The sequence below is a fragment of the Columba livia genome, chromosome 18 (genome assembly GCF_036013475.1).
Source record: "Columba livia isolate bColLiv1 breed racing homer chromosome 18, bColLiv1.pat.W.v2, whole genome shotgun sequence".
NCBI lineage: Eukaryota > Metazoa > Chordata > Aves > Columbiformes > Columbidae > Columba > Columba livia.
In genome coordinates, this window is record NC_088619.1 from 10,913,956 (window position 1) to 10,933,050 (window position 19,095).

General features: G+C 44.3%; 1 protein-coding gene across 2 annotated transcripts in view; it reads right to left on the minus strand.

The window, feature by feature from the left end:
* The window catches only part of CACNG4 (calcium voltage-gated channel auxiliary subunit gamma 4), a 41,560-nt gene continuing 22,465 nt past the window's right edge, over nucleotides 1-19,095 (minus strand). For both annotated transcript variants that reach the window (XM_065034970.1, XM_065034971.1), the window contains 3 exons: nucleotides 10,364-10,447; nucleotides 4,968-5,108; nucleotides 1-4,172 (listed from right to left, as the gene is read on the minus strand). In XM_065034970.1, coding sequence (XP_064891042.1) covers nucleotides 3,634-4,172; nucleotides 4,968-5,108; nucleotides 10,364-10,447 — 764 coding nt within the window. In that variant the 3' untranslated portion in view covers nucleotides 1-3,633. The remainder of the gene's footprint in view (nucleotides 4,173-4,967; nucleotides 5,109-10,363; nucleotides 10,448-19,095) is intronic.

Below are 19,095 nucleotides of genomic sequence, written 5' to 3' on the forward strand. Positions count from 1 at the left end.
TACATTTAAAATGGTTTATTTAAAAAGTAAGGATTAAGTACATTATACATGGTTGTGATTATACCAGTAGAACTGAAGCACAGTGGAAATAACACTTTAGAACTGCAGACAGAAATGTAACCTCAAGGGACATGATATATTAGCCCTTGTGGATATGTGATCCGTACAGAAAGAAAAGGAAATATAAAAATAGTTCATTGTTAGATGGACGGGCATATGGAGTGATTTCTTATTTTACTTCTGCTGTGTATGAGAAACCAGGAAGAGAGAGCTGATGCTGGACCTGAAACTTTGTTTCTCAGAAAATCAAACCTGAAACAATAGCATTTGTTTTTATAGGTCTGCTGTTGTAGGATAATACCAAAAGACTGATCATTGTGAGTTGTATGATGATGATTATTTCTGCAGGCCTTGTTGAGAAATAGGGGCTAATTTGTGTTGGATGCTGTCCAGGGATAACCAGAGAGATGTGGAAGAACGGATTTTTATATATATATAAGTATATATATATATATATTTTAACCTATCACTGAGTGGTTTTGAAGTCTCAACACAATCTAATCCTGTTCAGATAATTCAGCCATGGAGCAAGACACTGTTCATGGGCAGGAATGATGCACATTTTTCAGTTCTATCAGAATCAGAGTTTTCCACAGGAGAAAACTGACATTTGGAGGATTTTTGAAACAGGAATTTTTAAATGAAACCACTTTTTTTAATTTGCTTTGGTAGAACAAAATGCTTCACTGCAGTTAGACATAGAGCATGAGTTTGAAATCACAGCCCCCATTCTCCCGCAGAATGAAACTCTGGTCGCTGTTTGCTCCCTGTGCCTTTGTTCCCTGTCCAGACCCGTATCCCATGAGCATCCCATTAATATAATATTTCCCCGTTACAGCTCCATTTTTTTGCTGATGTGGTGTGAAAATACTGCATGTGCCTTTGCAGGTCTGACCCGGGCTCTTAGACTTGGGCTAGATCAGATGGTTGGTTTAAACACGGTCACTGGAGAATGACGATTGAAAGAACAAAACCAAGGCGCGAAGCAAAACCTCACACTGTCGACTTCCAGTTCAATGTACATGAGTTTAGAGAAACAGCCTAAATCTAACTCCTGGTTTTAAAGGGAATGGTTTTATTCTTAATTACAGTAAACACGGATGAGGACTTATTTCTAACTATTAGTTTATTAACACGGTGGGAAACAAATAGTTCTGGGAAATTGCACTTGAAAAATACATCAACTATAATTAGATGTAAATTAATTAGCACTTAGTATGACACACTAATGAGACAGAAGGTTTTTTTTTTCATTGCAAACTTCTACTTCTATCATAGCTAATCAAAGTATTTTAATATTACGAAGTCTCAAAAAGTAGGAAATAATTTATTGTTTGAAAGCATAAAGATTCTTATAAAAAAAACCTTTCATCAAGAACTTTAATAATTTTAGAACGCTTTTATGTTGTCCTAGCCGAAAAGTAGGTATAAAAGTTTTCTTGTCTGCCTAGGTTTAAATTTTCTTTTAAAAAGTTTGTGTAATATCTTTCTCCATAGTGTGTTGATACAGAAAGTAGCACAACATTTTCTACTTTTAAATCATTCCCATCACTCCATTCTCTTTAGCTCTCAGAGTTCAGAGGTTTGAAAAAGGATTCCAGCAGAGTTTTAACCTGAATGGAAACTCTTGATAAGCAGGGATGAAGGCTCCAACCCACCTCTGCCAGAATAACGGTGTCGCTCCGCCAGGCTGAGGGCTGGGCAGAGCTCAACAGCGACTAGGGGAAGACTTTTGCTTAATATTGAGACTTATGTCTTAGTTCTTGCAAGGAGAGAGGCTTAAGTGGGCTTTACTAGGAGGGGCAGAGAGGGCTCAACTTGCTTTTTGGGATGTTAAGGCAGCTCCTCCGGGATTTCTCGGGAGGACTTGGCTCCACTAGCTGAAAGCCTCGTATCCAAAAGACCACTGACTGTCTGACGCTGTGGCCATCGCTGGATAATTTAAGACTAAAGAGGTTTTAGCAGTTTGGCTGAGATCTCCCACCATCAATGACGTAAGCTGTCGAAACAATTGTTTTCTTGTCACCTCTAGTCTTCTGGTAGCAAAGATGACGGGTGTGTTCAAAGGAATGTACAGGAATTAGATGCTCCTCTCTCACTGCACCTAATTCATCCAAGGGGAATTGGGCACCTCATTCTCGTATGGCTTGGTTGAGTGGTCACTAAATTCAACATGGGTACTATTAAATCAAGTTACCTTTGAGTCGGGCCCTCAAACGTTGAGATTCCAAGCCTAAGGGTAAAAACTGAAAGGAGGAATTTAAAAGAAAAAAAAGAAATCAGACTTTTTTAGAAACATACAGAAGCAAAGGGTACAAACTCGTTCCCCCCTTAGGTGATGCATAGAGTTTTCTCTGGGCTCTCTGCACGTAAGTAGATTCATCATTACAAAATAAATTAAATTAGGTCGACCATCATTTCCATCCAAAAGCAACTATACCTTGCACCATGCGGCACTTATTCATAATAAAAAGAGTTTAATAAATATCTCATAAACGGTGATTATTTTTGTTCTGTTTTGAAAAATACAAAGTTGTCATCCATTCTGTTGACGCTCGGTTCCCATTGCTGCAGGAAGATTCGCTAGTCCGAACGTATTAGCTTCTGGTTTGCTCACACGCGTTGCTGAGATATCTTAGTTTCCAGTAGCGTTAGTGTTGCACTTGTGAAGCGGTAAGGAAAACAGGAACGGCGGTGTGGGGAACCGCCCCGGCTCAGCTCCGCATCTCACTCTGGCTATACGTAGTCTATAGGGGCTCCTGACAGACAGCACTCAGCACCTTGCCAGATCAGGCACTAGGGCTAGTCGAAATGAGAATTCAAGTTTTCTAAATGTTAGGCAAGAGATGATATTTGCAAATATGCGCAAGTCCCACCTACTTTAATCCTTCCCTTCCTAAGTGTTTCAAGATGCACCCACCCTCTTGTCCCTAGCCCGCGCTGCCCCGAGGGACGCCTTGCACCCCGAAACGGGAGAACCCCTCACCGCCCCATCGGGGGTCCATAATGCTCAGTACGCGGGGTCTCTACGGTTTGGTAGCACAGGTCAGTTTTACAAAGTGTTGCCTTCAAAAATATTTTCTTTTTTTTTTTTTTTTTCTTTTTTTGGAAAGAGGCAAAGCTTATGCTGTGTCAAAGTGGCTCACTTGATGAGCAGTTCGTATCCATCCTTGGGCTTGGTTATAAATTATGTTTGCGAGTTTGTATTAAGGGATCGCAATATTAGAAAAGAAAATGAAAGTCATACAACAATTTTTCTGTAATCCTTTAAAACACACCGGTGGCAAGTCCTTCGCAGTTTCTCCAAGACTCTGTACACACTGCAGAAGCGCAGGGACATGAACCGCCTTCATCTCGTGACACCAAGAACTCAAAGAAACAAACTCCGAATAGCTTCAAAAAAAGCTACGGGCGTGTAATATCTTTATGTTGGTCCAGAGGATCTCCACTTGCTACCTCAACACATGCCACAGTTAAAGACGTGAGAGGGTATTTTAACGTCACTCCTTCTCTTTCACGACAGATCCATTCTGTTTCGGTATTTCTTCAGGAAGCGTGAGGAAGGAAGGTGCTTCAAACAGGTGTCGTTCTCCTGTTGACCATGTTGACATGGAGTCCTTCCTTAAATTCCTTCTGAAGGAAGTTGTGAACCTGCAGAAAACTGGCTTCTTGGTCTGCGTTGTAGCTGGCAGCCGTCGTGACCTTCAAGGGCTCTCTGGACAGGGTGTACATGGAGATTTCGTTCATGGGAATGGTGCTTGCTATCTTCATGCCAACCGGAGAAATGTCTCTAGATGGAGAAGGCTCTGTAGATCGAGAACTGGATCTGGACCTCCGCCTCCTGTACCTGTAACTTGGCATCCTGGCATAAGGAGAACTGGAAGAAGTCTTAAGGAATTCCCTCTTGGTCTTAAACCTCAGCTCTTTGTTCTTCTCAATATAAATGTTCACAGCCAGAACACCTATGGTTTCGGCCACAATAAAAGACAAGGCTCCAAAATAAAAAGACCAGCCATAGTTGTAATGATTCTTTTTGTCCTCATCTCGCTTGTCACTTGGGTCACCTGCATTACTTGATATGTAGACAATGATTCCTATGATATTACTTAGTCCTGGAGAGAGAAAAACATAAATCAGTGGTTACGTGGCTGGGAAGACAAAACTCAAGCCATGTTACTTTCTGGATCTGGATGGTTCAAAGATTATGAGCAGGAAATTTTATTATCTTTATTTATTCCTTCATTTATCTCAAGATTTCATTTATTCTTGAAAAACAAAGAATAGATCCATATCTGGGTCACAGATGCTCACATGGATCCCAAAATATTCGGCAGGATTTGTTCCCATCTCTTCATGGCCACAGTGGGGAAGATGTAGCATATGGGAGCTAATATTGTTAGTGAGATTCTAACATTCAGAATAATAATAAAAATACATGTTGAGCTCAGGGCTATGGCTGTTCACCTTGATCAAGATAAGTTCTCTTCCACCTTGCTGATTTTTCATCTAAAAGCAGCATGCTTAATCCGAGCTTCAGGGAAAGCTATTAACAATGTGACTGACTCTCTCAGATGTTTCTAGCGTGGAAAACGGGCTCACCTATCACAGGTGAATTTTTTTCTGCCATCTTATTAAAGAAAAGAAAAAGGCCCTGGATTTAAGAGATGCCTGATTCATCTAATGTTTAATACATTTTAAATAGCGTAAATCCTGCTTGTTACTGACTTCAGTTTCCTTTTTCAGGAAAACTAAAAGCTTTTCTAGAATGTACTTATTGTAGAGCTTCGAAAAAACATTCTTGTCTTAAGAAATTTGCCTAGTGTGATGTTGCTAGTGCCCTTGATCCAGGCCACTTTTCAGTTTAAAAAGACAGCACCTCTTAGAGACTCGATTTAAGGAGAACGTACCTGCGGCAACAAAGAGAATCCCAGCGCTGAGAATAATGTTGTTTTTGCTGTTGTAAATCCTCCCTGCTCCGACACACAGTCCTCCCAGCAACAGCAATATGGTGCTCAGGATGGGGAACACGCTGGAGGCGCGGACGATGCCTGGAGGCGAGATGGGCAGAAAATCCAGACAGACAGCAATCATTTCAGATGCCTCCTCAAGTGCAAGCGTGGTGATTACAAAGTCTCAAAACCCCCGGCTTGTGTTGGAATTATCACCATGTCTGGGCACACTTTTGGGAGTCAAGGCCATGGGTAGGTGGCCAGTGCGGCACAGACTCTCTCAACTGAGTAGCTTAAATCTTTTGCCCTTTCTCCTAGGAAGTCCAGCATTATCACCATTATTTGACGCTATTGTGTACAGAGGATTTCTGGCAGAGCACGAGGTAAGTGACAGTAAGACCCGGCATCGCACAGTGAAAAATTCACGAGCTACAATGTTTGGGGACGGCTTGAGCAGACGGACCCGCTCGTTGGACGTGCGCAAGGTGAGCAAGTCACAGCCCTCGAAGGCTGCAGCATTCGTGTTCCCAGCAAGCACAGCAAATAACCCTGTTTTCTTTTATTGAATATTAAGGACATTGAAACCTTTTAGATTTCTAAGGAAGAAATTTTAACAAGATGTTTGTGTTTAGTTTCCTGGCAGCTAAGTAGAGTTGTTTAAAATTCTGCATGCTTCAGTCCATTCACCAGTCTGGGCTATAAAACCCCTTAAAAAAAGAAGTCAACACCACTTCAAGATGGCTTTCCAAGTCGGGTCACTACGAGACTAAACAGCAATTGAAAGCAAAGTGGCAGGGAGGGAAGAAAATGGCTGAGAAAAAAATATCAACAAGCACAAGAAGAGATATGTTTGTATTGTAAAAACCAAAAGGGTAAAACCTGGTGGGCAATTCTGAAATGCAGAGCGAGGAAGCAGGTTATATTGTTATAGAGAGAGGATTTTTTTTGAAGAAAAGGCTGAATCCTGCTGTGGAAAACAGGATTGCCCCAGAGCTGGGGACAGTGGAAAGGCAAAGGTGCAGAGCGCAGCCCCAGCATGGTGAGCGGTGCTGGGGTGTGGGGATGCCCAAAGCGGGTGGGGGTCCGAGGCTGCTGTCACAGAGGGGTGGAAATCCCACAGCAGACTGGGGGGGACACGGGCACCCCCCGGGCTGAGTGCTTGGAGGGGAGAAAACCACCATCTGGCCCAATGTGCTGATGCGGTGCCGTTAGCGATGAGGTCTCTCCCGGGTACCATCTTCCTGGCTGACACGCACAGCGAGCAGCACCGCTTTCCCGAGGAGAAACGGCCCGATGTTACAGCTGGTGCTTTCTCATTTTACTTTTGATGGCCGTGGCGTTCCCAATTTAGTGAATCGCTTCCTAACGATTCCCCTGGTAACTAGTGGCAAAACTCCCGCTGACTGCAAGAGGGACAGGACTGGGCATTTAATAACAGCATCGCTTTTGTGTGCGCTGCAAAGCCCCCGGGAGCCCCAGCAACGGGCCCAGCCCTCATTAGGATGGTGCAAACATAAAACAGAAAAGACAGTCCCTGCCCAGGAAGCTTATTCCCTATATTAATCTGTAACAGCAAGAAAAGTCTGTGTTCTACCAGCACTGGCAACGTCGCTACATGTGTCCTTTACAGATGGGGCATTTTCTAACTGGATCTAAATTCAATTCAGTCGGATGCGTTAATATTCTTATGGTGTCTTGCAATAATTGGCAAATCTGAGTAACGAGGTTGTAAGGTCTCTAATCAAAGCCTGTTGAGTGTTGAGAGCTGGTTCTGTTGTCCTGGGTATATTCTCGCTTGTGCAATATGAGATAATAGGGCTTTGACTTTTGGGTCAGTTTTTAGAATCGGTTATTAGAACATATTCAATGTCAGGCTCTGTTTGTGCTGCTGGACATGAGGGCATCCCAAATCACTGTCTGTTTGTTAGTGTCCTGACAACAAGCAGAAGAGGCTTAAAATCTGCTGGGGCCTACCTTATCTTGTCGTTGATTTCTATATTTTATATTCATGTTGTTTATAATGATTTCAATTAAATTATACAGCTTTCCTAAAATGCTTCAGTGATATCATCAGAAGGAACTTGCCAGACATGACAAATATAAGCGGGTGGGTTGTTCTACTTGTGACACTAATCTCCAGAGATAATTTTTCTATATGAGGTAATTAATGTGAAGAGAAGCAAAACACACAGCATTCTCTTCCTGTAAAACCCTACAGTACATTTTTTCCTGCAATGTGTACTTTCAACTCTGAAATCTAAAAGGAAGCTCATAGGTACCATGTGGAATTTATGTATGTCTCCCAATACTGGTAATAAAATGACAGCACATCAAAAAACATTAAGGCAATCTGTTTTTTTGCTTTCTCCCCCGCTCTTTTTCATTTTTTTCCCTTGTTTACCGTCCTGTCTGTTCGCATCGGCTGCTCTGCGCCGCGATGCGCTGTGACACCTCCTTCGGTGCAGCACCGCGGCGAGCGGGCTGCTCCTCCCCACGGGCTGCGGGCCCCAGCTCTTCTCCTCCATGGGCAGGAGCCAAGCGGCCGGCTGCAAAACGAGGATGCTACAGCACGGGGGGCCAAAATCCATGGAAGTGCAGACGTGCCGCTGAAATGGGGTCTTCAGTCTCCCTCATGGCCGCACTTCAGTGCTGCAGCAGAGCCCTGATGTTTTCTGAAATGCCCTTTTCTGGTTTCTGGGCGATGTAGAAATGCGGGAGGGGAGGGAAGCCGGAGCACACGCGTGGGGTTGGGAGGTGCAGGTGTCAGCCCTGGGGACCGCACGGGCTTTCTCTGCATGGCAGCGATACCTCTGCTGCTTGCTGGGGCTCTGCACAGGCACGGGACGGGGAATTTTTTAGGCACATAGACTGCCGTGTGTTGTCACGGGAAAGGTTCAATAGGAGGGGTCTTGTCTGAGCACCTTTGCGCATGTCAGTTGTCACTGTGGCAGCTGATCACCTGGTTTGGCACGGAGCCGCCTGAAAGCCAAAGGGCAAAAATCCAGACTCCTGCTCCTACCCACAGCCTGGACTAAACTCCTCTAAAATCAGTCATTTTTTTCACTGATTTCTATAGGGTTTGGAACCAGGGATCAATTCCCCTAGTCTGTGTTAGATTGGTCACTGTGGGGCAGGCTGAGACCCCTCATGCTGCTCGTTCAGGAGCACAAGATGCCCACAGCGTTGGCGCTTTAGTCTAAGCAAGACACAAAAAATAAGGGTTGCTCTCAACATGGCCCTCCAGGAGACTTGTGCCAAGAATTGGCTGAAAAGCACAGTGAATGATACATAGACAACATATCGTAAAGGTGTTGCACAAAGGGCAAAACCGGGACGGAAGGTCTCACGTCGTCTTTGAAATGGGATGCAAATATCCTCTTGTCTGTGTCTAGTTAGACAATTATTCAATTCCTATTACATATACGTATGAGCTCATCTCTTCTGCATTTAGACACGCAACCTTTCAGTAATCTCTAAATCAACCATCCACATTTGAAGTGGAGCTGCGGTTTTTCTTACAGAAGTTAAAGCGGAGGAGCCCTGTGATCTGCGCAGACTACACGAGGATGAGCTCTCTTCCCCGGGGGAGCAGCTGAAGCCTGATTTTGCAGAAGACATAAAGGGCTGAACCAACTTGTTTTTAAGGTCTGTACTTAGTCACTTTGGAAAACAGTTTTTTGGAACACCCATCACAGGTACAAACAATTTACCAATCTCACGTCTCACTGCGGAGCTGCAGACTGTTTTTCGCACTTCTACCTTTCTTCACATTAAGATGGCATAATGCTCTTTTATCAAGATGCTACTTAATTCCTCTTTCCTTTACAGTCCTTTTACTAATGATGTTTCTTTCCTAAAGCTGACTTGGCATCAATTTAACATTAGTTCCAAGGCTTTGTATGAAAGATAAATGCAGCTGTGCTCACACTGTGCTAGTCTGCCTTCGCCTGAGCGCTGAAATCATGTCACCCAAGCGCTATGACTGATCCAAATTGACAAGAGTAAAGATGAAAAAAATAAAAAAAACAACCTGGGTTTTCTGGTAAAGTGTATTTTTTCAGAGATTTTTTTAATTGTTTCTTCTTGTCTTATCAACAAGAAGTAGCTTCCCAAAAGTGAGCAGTGTGGTTTTCTAAGTGGCGTTTCAGGTAATTAATAGCGGTGTAAGTGAGGAGTGTTCTGCCTTGCGGGGTGCACCAGCCAGCAGCATCGCTCGCTGCTTTGTGGAGCTTTCCCAGCACCTTGTGACCTGCGATTCCTTTCTCTGGCAAAGGGCACTGCTCTCACCTTAGGGGCGGATATTTCGGTCAAAGGAACAAGTTGGCAATGTTCCCCATCCTGTGGGAAGGGGAAAATCTACCTCAAACTTTGCAGGATTGGTGAAGTTTCACACTCGAGATTTCCCATCACCTGAGTGAATGGTCGCCTGGAGGAGATGAAACAATTGTCGTTGTTTCAAGCACCAGGTTGGTGCATGAAATGACTTTATTGGGGGATTACACGCGAGCACAGAGCAGCAATGTCTGGCTGTCCATGCAGGGAAGCCACAGCCCATGTTCATGCTGAGATTTTGCTGTTAGCTGCAGAAATTTCAGCTTCCTTCTCACAATGCAGTAATTTCACTGCAGGGGGAGGTGGCTCAGCAGCTGCAAAGGATGAGGCTTGCATAAGGGTTGGGTTTAAGCATTCGGAAGAGCTTCCTAATGGGCTGGAACCCCCTCCTCAAACCTTCTTTGATACACTAATCAGATAAATACTTGCTGTGTAAAATAGCCTTGCCAATCTGGGAATGATAGCTGTAGTTTTAATTTGAAAATTCTCCATATGATGTGTAGAGAATGGGCACCACAACTGTGAGCATTCTCCTGGCTGAAAGAAACCCTTGAAATGGGGTTCCCCAAGGGTCCCGGTTGTGCCAGCTGCAGTGTGAACTAGACATATGTCACCACTCCTCTCTGCCACCCAGGTTGGACCAGTCTCTTGCAATGAATAAGACTTGGGCTGGACTTTAAAGAAGAGAAACCCAGGAATGGTTTCTTACTATGAGGTTCTCCACTATGAGTGAAGATGGTTTCTTCACTTTCTTTCTATGGTTTCTAACCCATGAGCTCCTGGCACAGGCTGCCCAGAGAAGCTGTGGATGACCCGTTCATGGGAGGATTCAAAGTCAGGTTGGACGGGGCTTTGAGCAACCTGGTCTATTGGAAGGTGTCCCTGTCCATAGCAGGGGAGTTGGAACTAACTTTAAGGTCCGTCCAACCCAAACCATTCTGTAAGTCCATGATTCTATGAAAGCCTCTCTGGCTATGTCTATTAATGCTCTGCATTATTATAGGTATCACTTTTCAACTTACGGAGAAGGTATTCTGAGCTGTCATGGTCATAGTCATTGTCTTCAGGGAAGTGGTTGATTCGGAAGCAATGTCCTTTGTAGATTCCTAAATGAAAAATAAAGTAAATGCAACACATAAGCAACAGAATGAGGTAAACGTGCTTCTGTAAACTCTGCTTTATTTCCTTTTTCCTCCCAGGTTGTGTAAGTAAATTATTCTCCTGCAGGTTGGTCACTGATTTTTTTAATGCCATCAATAAACCATCTCTAAGGTCACAAATTCTGGGCAGATTGGCTGGAGTCTAGCTGAAGGAAGGAAGCGCCGTGATTCCCGAACTCTTTTTCTTCAGTCTGTCACTAATATCGTTCTCTTGAGTCTTTTAATCTCTGTGCTTTACTTATCAGCGCTGTGCTTATCCTACAAGCATACTGAGTTTGAAAAGCTGCTTTTTATTCCTCAAGTGACTGTTGCTCTGGGTCCCTCTCCATGGCTGGGGCTCCACAGCAAAACTGGGTGCCAGTCCAGTGCCCACCACCCCCCATCCCCATTCCCAGTGAAGTGCTGGTTTCCCTTATCAGAGATGGTAAATGTTGAACTGTCTGAAACCTCTTCAATTACTCTAGGCTTGGAAAACAAATCCATTAATCTCCTCCTGCTGCAATTTAAACCCATATGTCCCACCTCAAGGTTGGCTCAGCTTTTAATGGCCTATTTGTTTAGTTAACTGGGAGCCTGTGCAGTAATTCAAGGCGCGAGCGTGCGCTCCTGATACCCGAGTTGGCCAGGTGAACCCCTCGCTCGACTGAACAAGGTGAGTTTCAGCAATTTGCCCGTTTGGGTGAAGCTTTACATTGGTGTTTTGTATTGCTGTCTACGCTGGTTATCCACAGCCGCATCCAGCCTTCGCTGCAGCGGGGTGGCTGGGACGGCTGCGAGCCGTGTGGGGACCTGTCCCCAGAGAACTGCCTGCGATTCTGCCGTGCTGCCTTCATTATTCATCAGCCACCACTTTCCTGCCCAGGAACATCACCCAGGATGAGTTATCCCCAGCTCGGGAGTTTCGGTGCTTACAGCTCGAGCTGGCAGAAGCATTTAAAAACCATCAGTTAATACTACTTCAACAGAAGCACAGCTGCAGTCTGTAGGATATAAATGTGGATTTATTTCACTACCTATTACCAATGATTACAAAGATCTCAAAAGAATTACTAATCCGGAGGATTTCCATTGCACCCTGAGAGTGTCAACTGCAGGTTTGCTACTACAGTGCATTTAATTCTTCCAGTAAATGATGTTTCCACTCTAATTGCGGTAACGGCTCAGGCTTTCTCCGCACAGCACTTCAAAGGCTGTGAACAAGAAGTGGCTCACATCACATCTGGAAGTGACACACCTGTCCTGTCTGCCAGATGGACGGGAGCACTCCAGCTGGGACGGCTCCTGCTCTGCGTGTTTGCCCGTGCGACCCCGTTTGCCATCAGCCGGTTTGTTGCTCCCAATGGCTCTTCAGCAAGACAATACAAAATTCAGACTGTAAAGATCCCAGTGTTTATCTTTATGGCCGTTCACGCAATGAAACTAAATCACTCCCAGCACAACAGGGCCTCTGAGACTCGATGGTCATTTCTTTGAGTCTCTTCATTATGGTGTGGCAATTAAGAGGGAACACATCCAGAGTATGATTTTTATCCTCTCCTATTCATGAAGAAAAACTCAAAATAATACTTCAATACAAAAATGCCTTGAAAAAATGCGTAGACAAACGTGGCCCCTGGTCCGCACTTGGTATGGCACCCATGGGCTTGTGTTCCACACCAGGGTGTGATGTGGAAGAGAGTATTGTTTTTAATTTGCTTGAGTATACAGTCACTTATATACTTCGGAGAAGAAGATGGAATATTTAACTTTTACTTCCGTACCCACTAGAGAGAGATAAATAAACTGCAATCACTGCCTAACAGATACTAAAATATTGAGAAGCACTTCTGGATTCCTCTTGAGAGTAAGATATAATATCCCACTGAGATGCTGTAAGTATTACTCCTTTCTTTGAATGATTACTGATATGTATTAAATTATGCTTTTAGAAATACAAATAATATCATGCATTTTTTCTTGATAATAATAAGTTTGTTCTGAACTTTGAGCGAGGACTTCAGGTTCTGAGTTAATGATAATGAACAGGTAAATTTTCTGAAGTGTTGCTGATGGTGTAAGAATGTTTTTTCAACTGGTTGCAGTGTACTTAGCTAGCATTTAAAAACTAAAAAGTGCTTCTGACTTGGTTTTGCTCTGCGTTCAAGGGCTTCTCTGGCAAGGTTAGTACTTGCCAATCTCACTAAGTGTTGTTCAGATAACTATAATTAGAGTGCGATGTACTCAGATAATGTGATAAGGGAGGGAGCCGTAGTGCCTAAGTGAAGATTAAGCTTTGTTTTGGGGTTTGGGATCTCAAAGTACACAGAGTTTTTGACAGTAAATCAAAGCAGTGATGCCAAATTCTGATGACGTACTACCTTCTCCTTGCTCTTTCTCAAATAATCCTTTAATACTCCTGCCTGTTTCACTGCAGAATTGCTCACTGGGGTTTCATTTTTTGATGACTGAGACAGTGAATGCTCTAGGATGCAAACGCTTATTAACTGTGTGGCCATGCATTGCATGATCATGTTGTTGCTGGCCATATCATCAGCCATGTCTTTGGAACACCCTTTTCCCGTGGTTAGTGTTTATCAACGACAACATTCCCTGCTGCCCTGGAAGTGTTTGCATGAATTGTCACTGGAAGATACAGCGCTTGAATGTCTGACAATATTCATCAAGGCAGGCTGTACTTTTGTTTTCTCCCCACTTCTAATCCTGAAAACTAAACACAACAAGATCTCTCCATAATATTAGTGTTCCATTGCCATTTAAAATAGGTTTCCACCATGCAAGACGCTGGCAGCCTGGCAGCAGAGGACCTTGTCTGCAGGGTACTTCTGTCAATAGCAATTTTCGTCTCCGTGCTCTGAGCACGAGCTTATGGGAGGCGATATCTGATAGCAGTGGGAGACACATGAGGATAGATGGGCCGAGCTGCTGCCTCCTCCATCAACAGCTTCTGCAGAGCTATCGCTCGATTAACTATTTCATCCTCCAGCCCTCTTGCCCACCCTTGTTGCTGAGACTATGCAGCAAAACATCGGGTTTGGGACTTGGTTGAGAAACCTTCTTGTTTTCTCATGGGTCGCCAGACATTTGCAGCCTCCTCGGATCTAAGTCTCCCTGCCAATACGCCACATTCTTGCAGGTCTTGAGCAGCTACGGATACTTACTGCACACACGTGCACACTATTAATAGAGTTAAGCAGGGTTTTCTCTTGAGGTGGGTAGTATTGATGGAATAAGCGCTATGAATGTCAGCTGCAAACGTGGTCACACAGCTGCAGCAATTACTTGCAGGCAGGTAGATACACCCCAGAATTGTCCAGCCTAAAATCCCACTTACCAGCTGCTTGCTTTCTGGCAAATGTGGGTCTTCTGGGATGGCTTGAAGCCGTGGAAGGAAATTATTTTCAAGATCATTTGACAACAAGTGCTTGCAGATACAGGGAATACAAGCTGCAAGGAGCTGACTGCATATTAAAAATAAGGCAATTAGTAAGGAGCCATGGGAAATTTGGCCTGGTGGTTCTGCTTGTTGCATCTATTCTGTGATTAAATGCTGTGCTTCAGTTCCAGAGCCAACTGTTAGCCTGATTTACTGCAACACTCGAATGTCTGAATTTTTAAATGACAAGTTTTCCGAATATATCAGCGCAGAGAAGGCTGACTGACAGATAACATCACAGACAACAAGAAAAACGTGACGGGTGGATTGGGGCTGTTGTACCGGCAGTTGCCCGAACACAGTGTCCATCCCAGCAGTGTGGGACTGGGTTTCCTTAACAACACATCTTGGTGCTTCCCTTGGACAACACTGGAGAACCTCTATTTATAGTGAGTGAGAGTGTGTCAGCGCTGGACTCCGCCAGGGGAGAAGAGAAACAGTTATATATGTTTTTCTTCCTTAGGAAGATTTCTCTGCTGACAAGTTCTGTAATCCTTTGCAGTGTGATTTGAGCAACAGCGAGCAAAAGAGAACAGACATGCCAGAAATGTTCCTCTCCACAAAATGTATAGTGTGGAGTCTATCTGTGCACTGTGTTCATTTATTTGATTTTCCACCAGTACAACTCCCCTGTCTCACTGGATTGGCACACAACAGCGAATGCAGCTGCCAAGTTAGCTTTCTTTTCTCTGCATTCCTCTGGACATAAAATAACCCTTGAAAAGAGGAATGGGTGGTGCTCCTCTTTTTACTTTCAAAACCTGCTTCATGATGCTGATGCTCAAACAGGGACTTCATGGTCCTGAGCTCTCAACTCAGGCCACAGGGAACAGCATTAGATATTTTTCTGTGACTCGCCACTTTCTGTGTTAAATTGTCCCAAGTTCGATTATTTGTCTCCTGCTGCTTGCTGAGAATTTCACAAGCTACTTGAACAAGCACAGATCCTGTGAGCCCCTGCCAGAGGACATTTAATGCTGTCATTATAAAAGAAATCATGTAGTATTGATGTAGGTTGTGTGCAGAACACACCCCATGTGAATTTTCTACCCCACGTTGCTGCAGTAGCGCTGCCTCCATCACCACGGAGGATGGAGCCAGCAGAGGAAGTAGCCTCAGGAGGCTAAATACACATTTATTGGGTGTCTGCCTTTGAGAAAAGTTGCAAGAGCCTCATGAAGCTGGAAACTTCAAAGCGTAGTTTGCTTTTGAGACAGATGCTGTCTGACACCACCTGAGTCCTGCCAGCTCAGGAAACATTTGTCCATCTGACAGTTCATATTTTTGTTTCATCCTGATGGTGAATTTGATGAAATACCTGGGGTTATTGTCATACTTTTTCCAGGGTAGGTCTTGTTTTCAGAAGATGTTTAGGACCTAAAAAGACTAGAAGTCCGTTCCCACAACGGTGGGCCAGTGCAGTACCATGAGCTGAGCATCACTAGCTCTCCGTGCCTGTTGTTGTCAGGCTACAGCAAATCCAGCTCAACTGAGTGTTTAAAATGAATTGATCCTGAATCTTAACCATTTTTCTCTGCAAGTGTTGTGATGGTGAAATAATAATTTATTTTTCCTCGCAAAGGTATTTCCCTTCTTTCTCTCTTTTGTCCCATAGCTCAGAATGCAATGGTTTCTCAGTGCGGGGAGCTGCACCGCCTGCTTTCAAGGAGCAGAATTAAGGGCCAGATTCTGATTTCAGTGCAGTGGACTCAAATCTGTCTCACCCCGTAACAGCAATATCAGAATCTGGTCTTCTCCCTTAGTTTGCTCCTACTCTGGAAATCACTTTCTTTTTGCCCAGGAAGTAAAATGTTGAAATGTATGAAATTTGCCCCACTTTCTTCCTTAGGAGCTGTCAGCTCCAGCAAACCCTTTGGGTTCTTCTTTTGATCTATTTTCAATTGTCTGATGGGCAAAGCAAAACTCCTCCTCGAGTCTCTTATTTTCTCATCTTCTGCTGTGACATGAATTTCCCCTTTTTCCCACCCTCCCCCTCTGCTGCCTACAGACCCTCTGCTGCTCAGAGCTCCCATCCCTCCCCTCGGTGCCACGTGAATAACTACTGGTCGCTTTTGCTGCCTGCTCCATCTCGCTCCTCTTTAACATTTTCAAACCCAAAACACCTTCCCGGTGTGTTTAACACCTCGTGAGTGCTCGGACCACCCCGGCGCTGGAGGAAACACACACCGAGCAGCTCGCAGCTGCTTCTGTCCACGTGCTTGCGAACAAGCTGGCGTTGGCAGCCCGGTCTTTATTCTCAGTGCTCGCCATTCCCCTCTAGTCTGGCAAAAGCACATTTTCTCTAGGAACATGCCTCAGTTTATCTCGTCATTTGACATGCTCAGTCCCACCATTAACCTCACTCTGCTTCTTCTCTTACCTTCATACAGGAGCTAACGCTTCTCCTGTATTTAGCACACACTTTCTACGAGAGAAGAGACTGCCTTATAACACCACTTTCAAGTACCGACTCTAAGATATGATAATCTGCTTTCACAGACTTGTCTGCCCTGTGGCAGTGTGTGATCTGGTTGCCTTTTGCCATCTGCAGCCTCTCCTTGGTGCTCCTCTACCAAGCCCATCTAAAGCCCTCTCTGTTGGAAGCAGAGGCAGCTCACGTCTTCTCCTTTCACCACATCCCCACAGAACGACGGGTGAGTTGTTCTACCCCTTGCATTGAATTTTTCTGCAGTGATCTCAAACTGTAGCAGAGCTCATGCTCCACCTCTCAGAAGAGCCATCTTCCCCGACCTGAGGGCCAATTTCACAGCCACTAATAGCGACCAGCAAGGTCTCTGCTTGGGCAGTTCAACCTTCATGTCATGACCCAGCCTTTTCTCTTCTAATGCTCTTGAGTTTCTGGAGGCCCAGATGTGGTGCCTCAGCTGATCTCCTCCAGACATGGATGCTCACCACTGCCCAAAGAAGGTGACCATGTATCTTGCTTAGGTGGTAAAGATGTCTGCTGCTGTGTAGTTACTTCTAGTTCTGGTATGAACAATTTTACCCTTTGCCCAATATTTTTTTGGTCTACTGCAACCCAGGACATAACACCTGAATGTGATTGTGTAGCATATGGTAAAGCATCTCCAGATTCTGGATCACCTACACCAGAAGACATCCAGGGAAACGCCTATAAGGCTCAGTCATTTCAATTCATGTGAGTCTATACAGCCTCAGCAGCCGACCTTCTGTTTTCAGCTGGGCAAATATCACCAATGATGTTGTGCATTGGTATTTCTGTCTAAGAAATGAACAGATGCAGAAAAGATGCTTTGCCAAGATGACTTTAAAATTCTATGACAGCCTTTTGTTCCATTATAAGATTTTATTTTAGACCTTGAGTGATGTTAGAAAATCCATGGCAGCGAAACTCATTTCCCCAAGATTCACCTCACCTGCACATCTGGGAGCTAATAAAACACATCACAGTGTCTGGCTGCTGTCCTTTGAATCCTCTTCAGTCATTACAAAACTGCTGCCAAAAGTACTAAGCGTCCTTGCGCTACCACAGTGAATACCAATAACATCAGGGAAATGTAGGACAGCAGCAAAGTAGGTAAGAGTTGATTGTATGTTACATGTTGTTTTGAGCTACTTAATTTCCATTTTCTTCGAGTGTTCCTCTCATAAACCAGCATCTTGGCCACAGAAGTCACGACTGAGGTCATTCAGCAATGTTTGCGTTTCCTCAGCCAAGCAGCAGATACAATCCCGCGCTGCGTTATTCCATCACCGCTTCTCAGGCATCCCCAGCAGCCCCTCCGTGCATTGCTGATGGTTTTCCTGCTACCATTTGCAATTTGCTCCTTATTAACCATGCTTCCTTGTGCTTCTGCTTGGAGGGAAAAGTGGGGGAAATTTTGCAGTGGCTTCAGTGGCTTATTTTAGTCTTTTTTTTTCCCTCCTTTTTATGGACCTTATTGAGAGAATTACTATTTTCTAGGAAGAAACACTGACATACTTCCAGCCCTGATGTTCCATTTGCGTTTTGTAAATCACCTGCAGAGGGAAATAGGGGCAATTCCTCAACCTGGGTGGGATATTAATTTTTTGGGGCAATGCTGGCAATGCTGCTTGAGGAACTTTTTCAAGTCAGAGCTATGTTAGCCCTGCCACGACGAGCGTTCCCATGCCTGGCTCAGTCCCAAGAGTCTGTCAACATTTCTGGTTGTCATGGGGTTGTTAACTCACTTTTCTGTGTCTGCTTTTCTATCTACCACCACGGCCCACGCTTGCTGTGTTCTGTCTTCACACCTCGTCTCGTCCTGCATCTCATGCTCCAGTCCTTTATCCCAGCAGCCCAGAAGTTTGTCTCACCACACATTTCCATACTCCGCTCTGCTACCACTTTGCAAAACCTGTTTCTGGGTGGCTGATATAATAGTTTTAAAAATTAATTTGGAGCTTGGATGGAAACTTCCATTACAGTTTTGTAATTGGCTTTTCTATCTTAGCTGTAATTTGCCTGATGCTTGAGGAGTTGGTGTTGGCTTCTTAGGTGAGCACCTTCACCCACCACAGCTTCACACTCAAAGTCAATCTCCAATGAGTTTCCAGCCTCTTACTTACGTTCCAGTCCAAAATGCCTTGATTTAAATAGGTGCTTTAGTAACCAGCAATGCTTTTGGTACAACGTGTTGGAGACTACCTTGTTATTCACAACTGTAACTACACAGTGGCTGTGATGGCTCCAGCACCTCAGGGAACGGAGGGAAACAAGCTGTACTGGCCTGTGTGATAGCTGGGATCCAGATATATCTTGATTTGCACAAAAATCCACGTTTTCCCCCACCAGTATTCTTGACCATGACATACATTCACCAGTACAAAGACTGCTCGTTCAGGCAAATTGCTGCCAGTCCATCAATCATTATGAGGGCTGAAATGCCAAATTTTACCGGATGCAATTTTGAGAACAGATAGTCATTTTGTCTGATGAAGCGTTCATATGCTGCAAAATGACAAATCGTGTTTATTTTCACATTGTCAAACTGTGCTTTTTCCCTGCGTTGGCACAATTGGAATCAAGTTTCCCTTAAGGGATAGTTTGGTTTTTATCCATCTGGTTTCCCTTACTTCAGTAAGTCATCAGTTCTCCCTCATTAACATGGTGATCAACCAGGGCTTGATGGTTTCACCTCTTACAATCACGGCATGT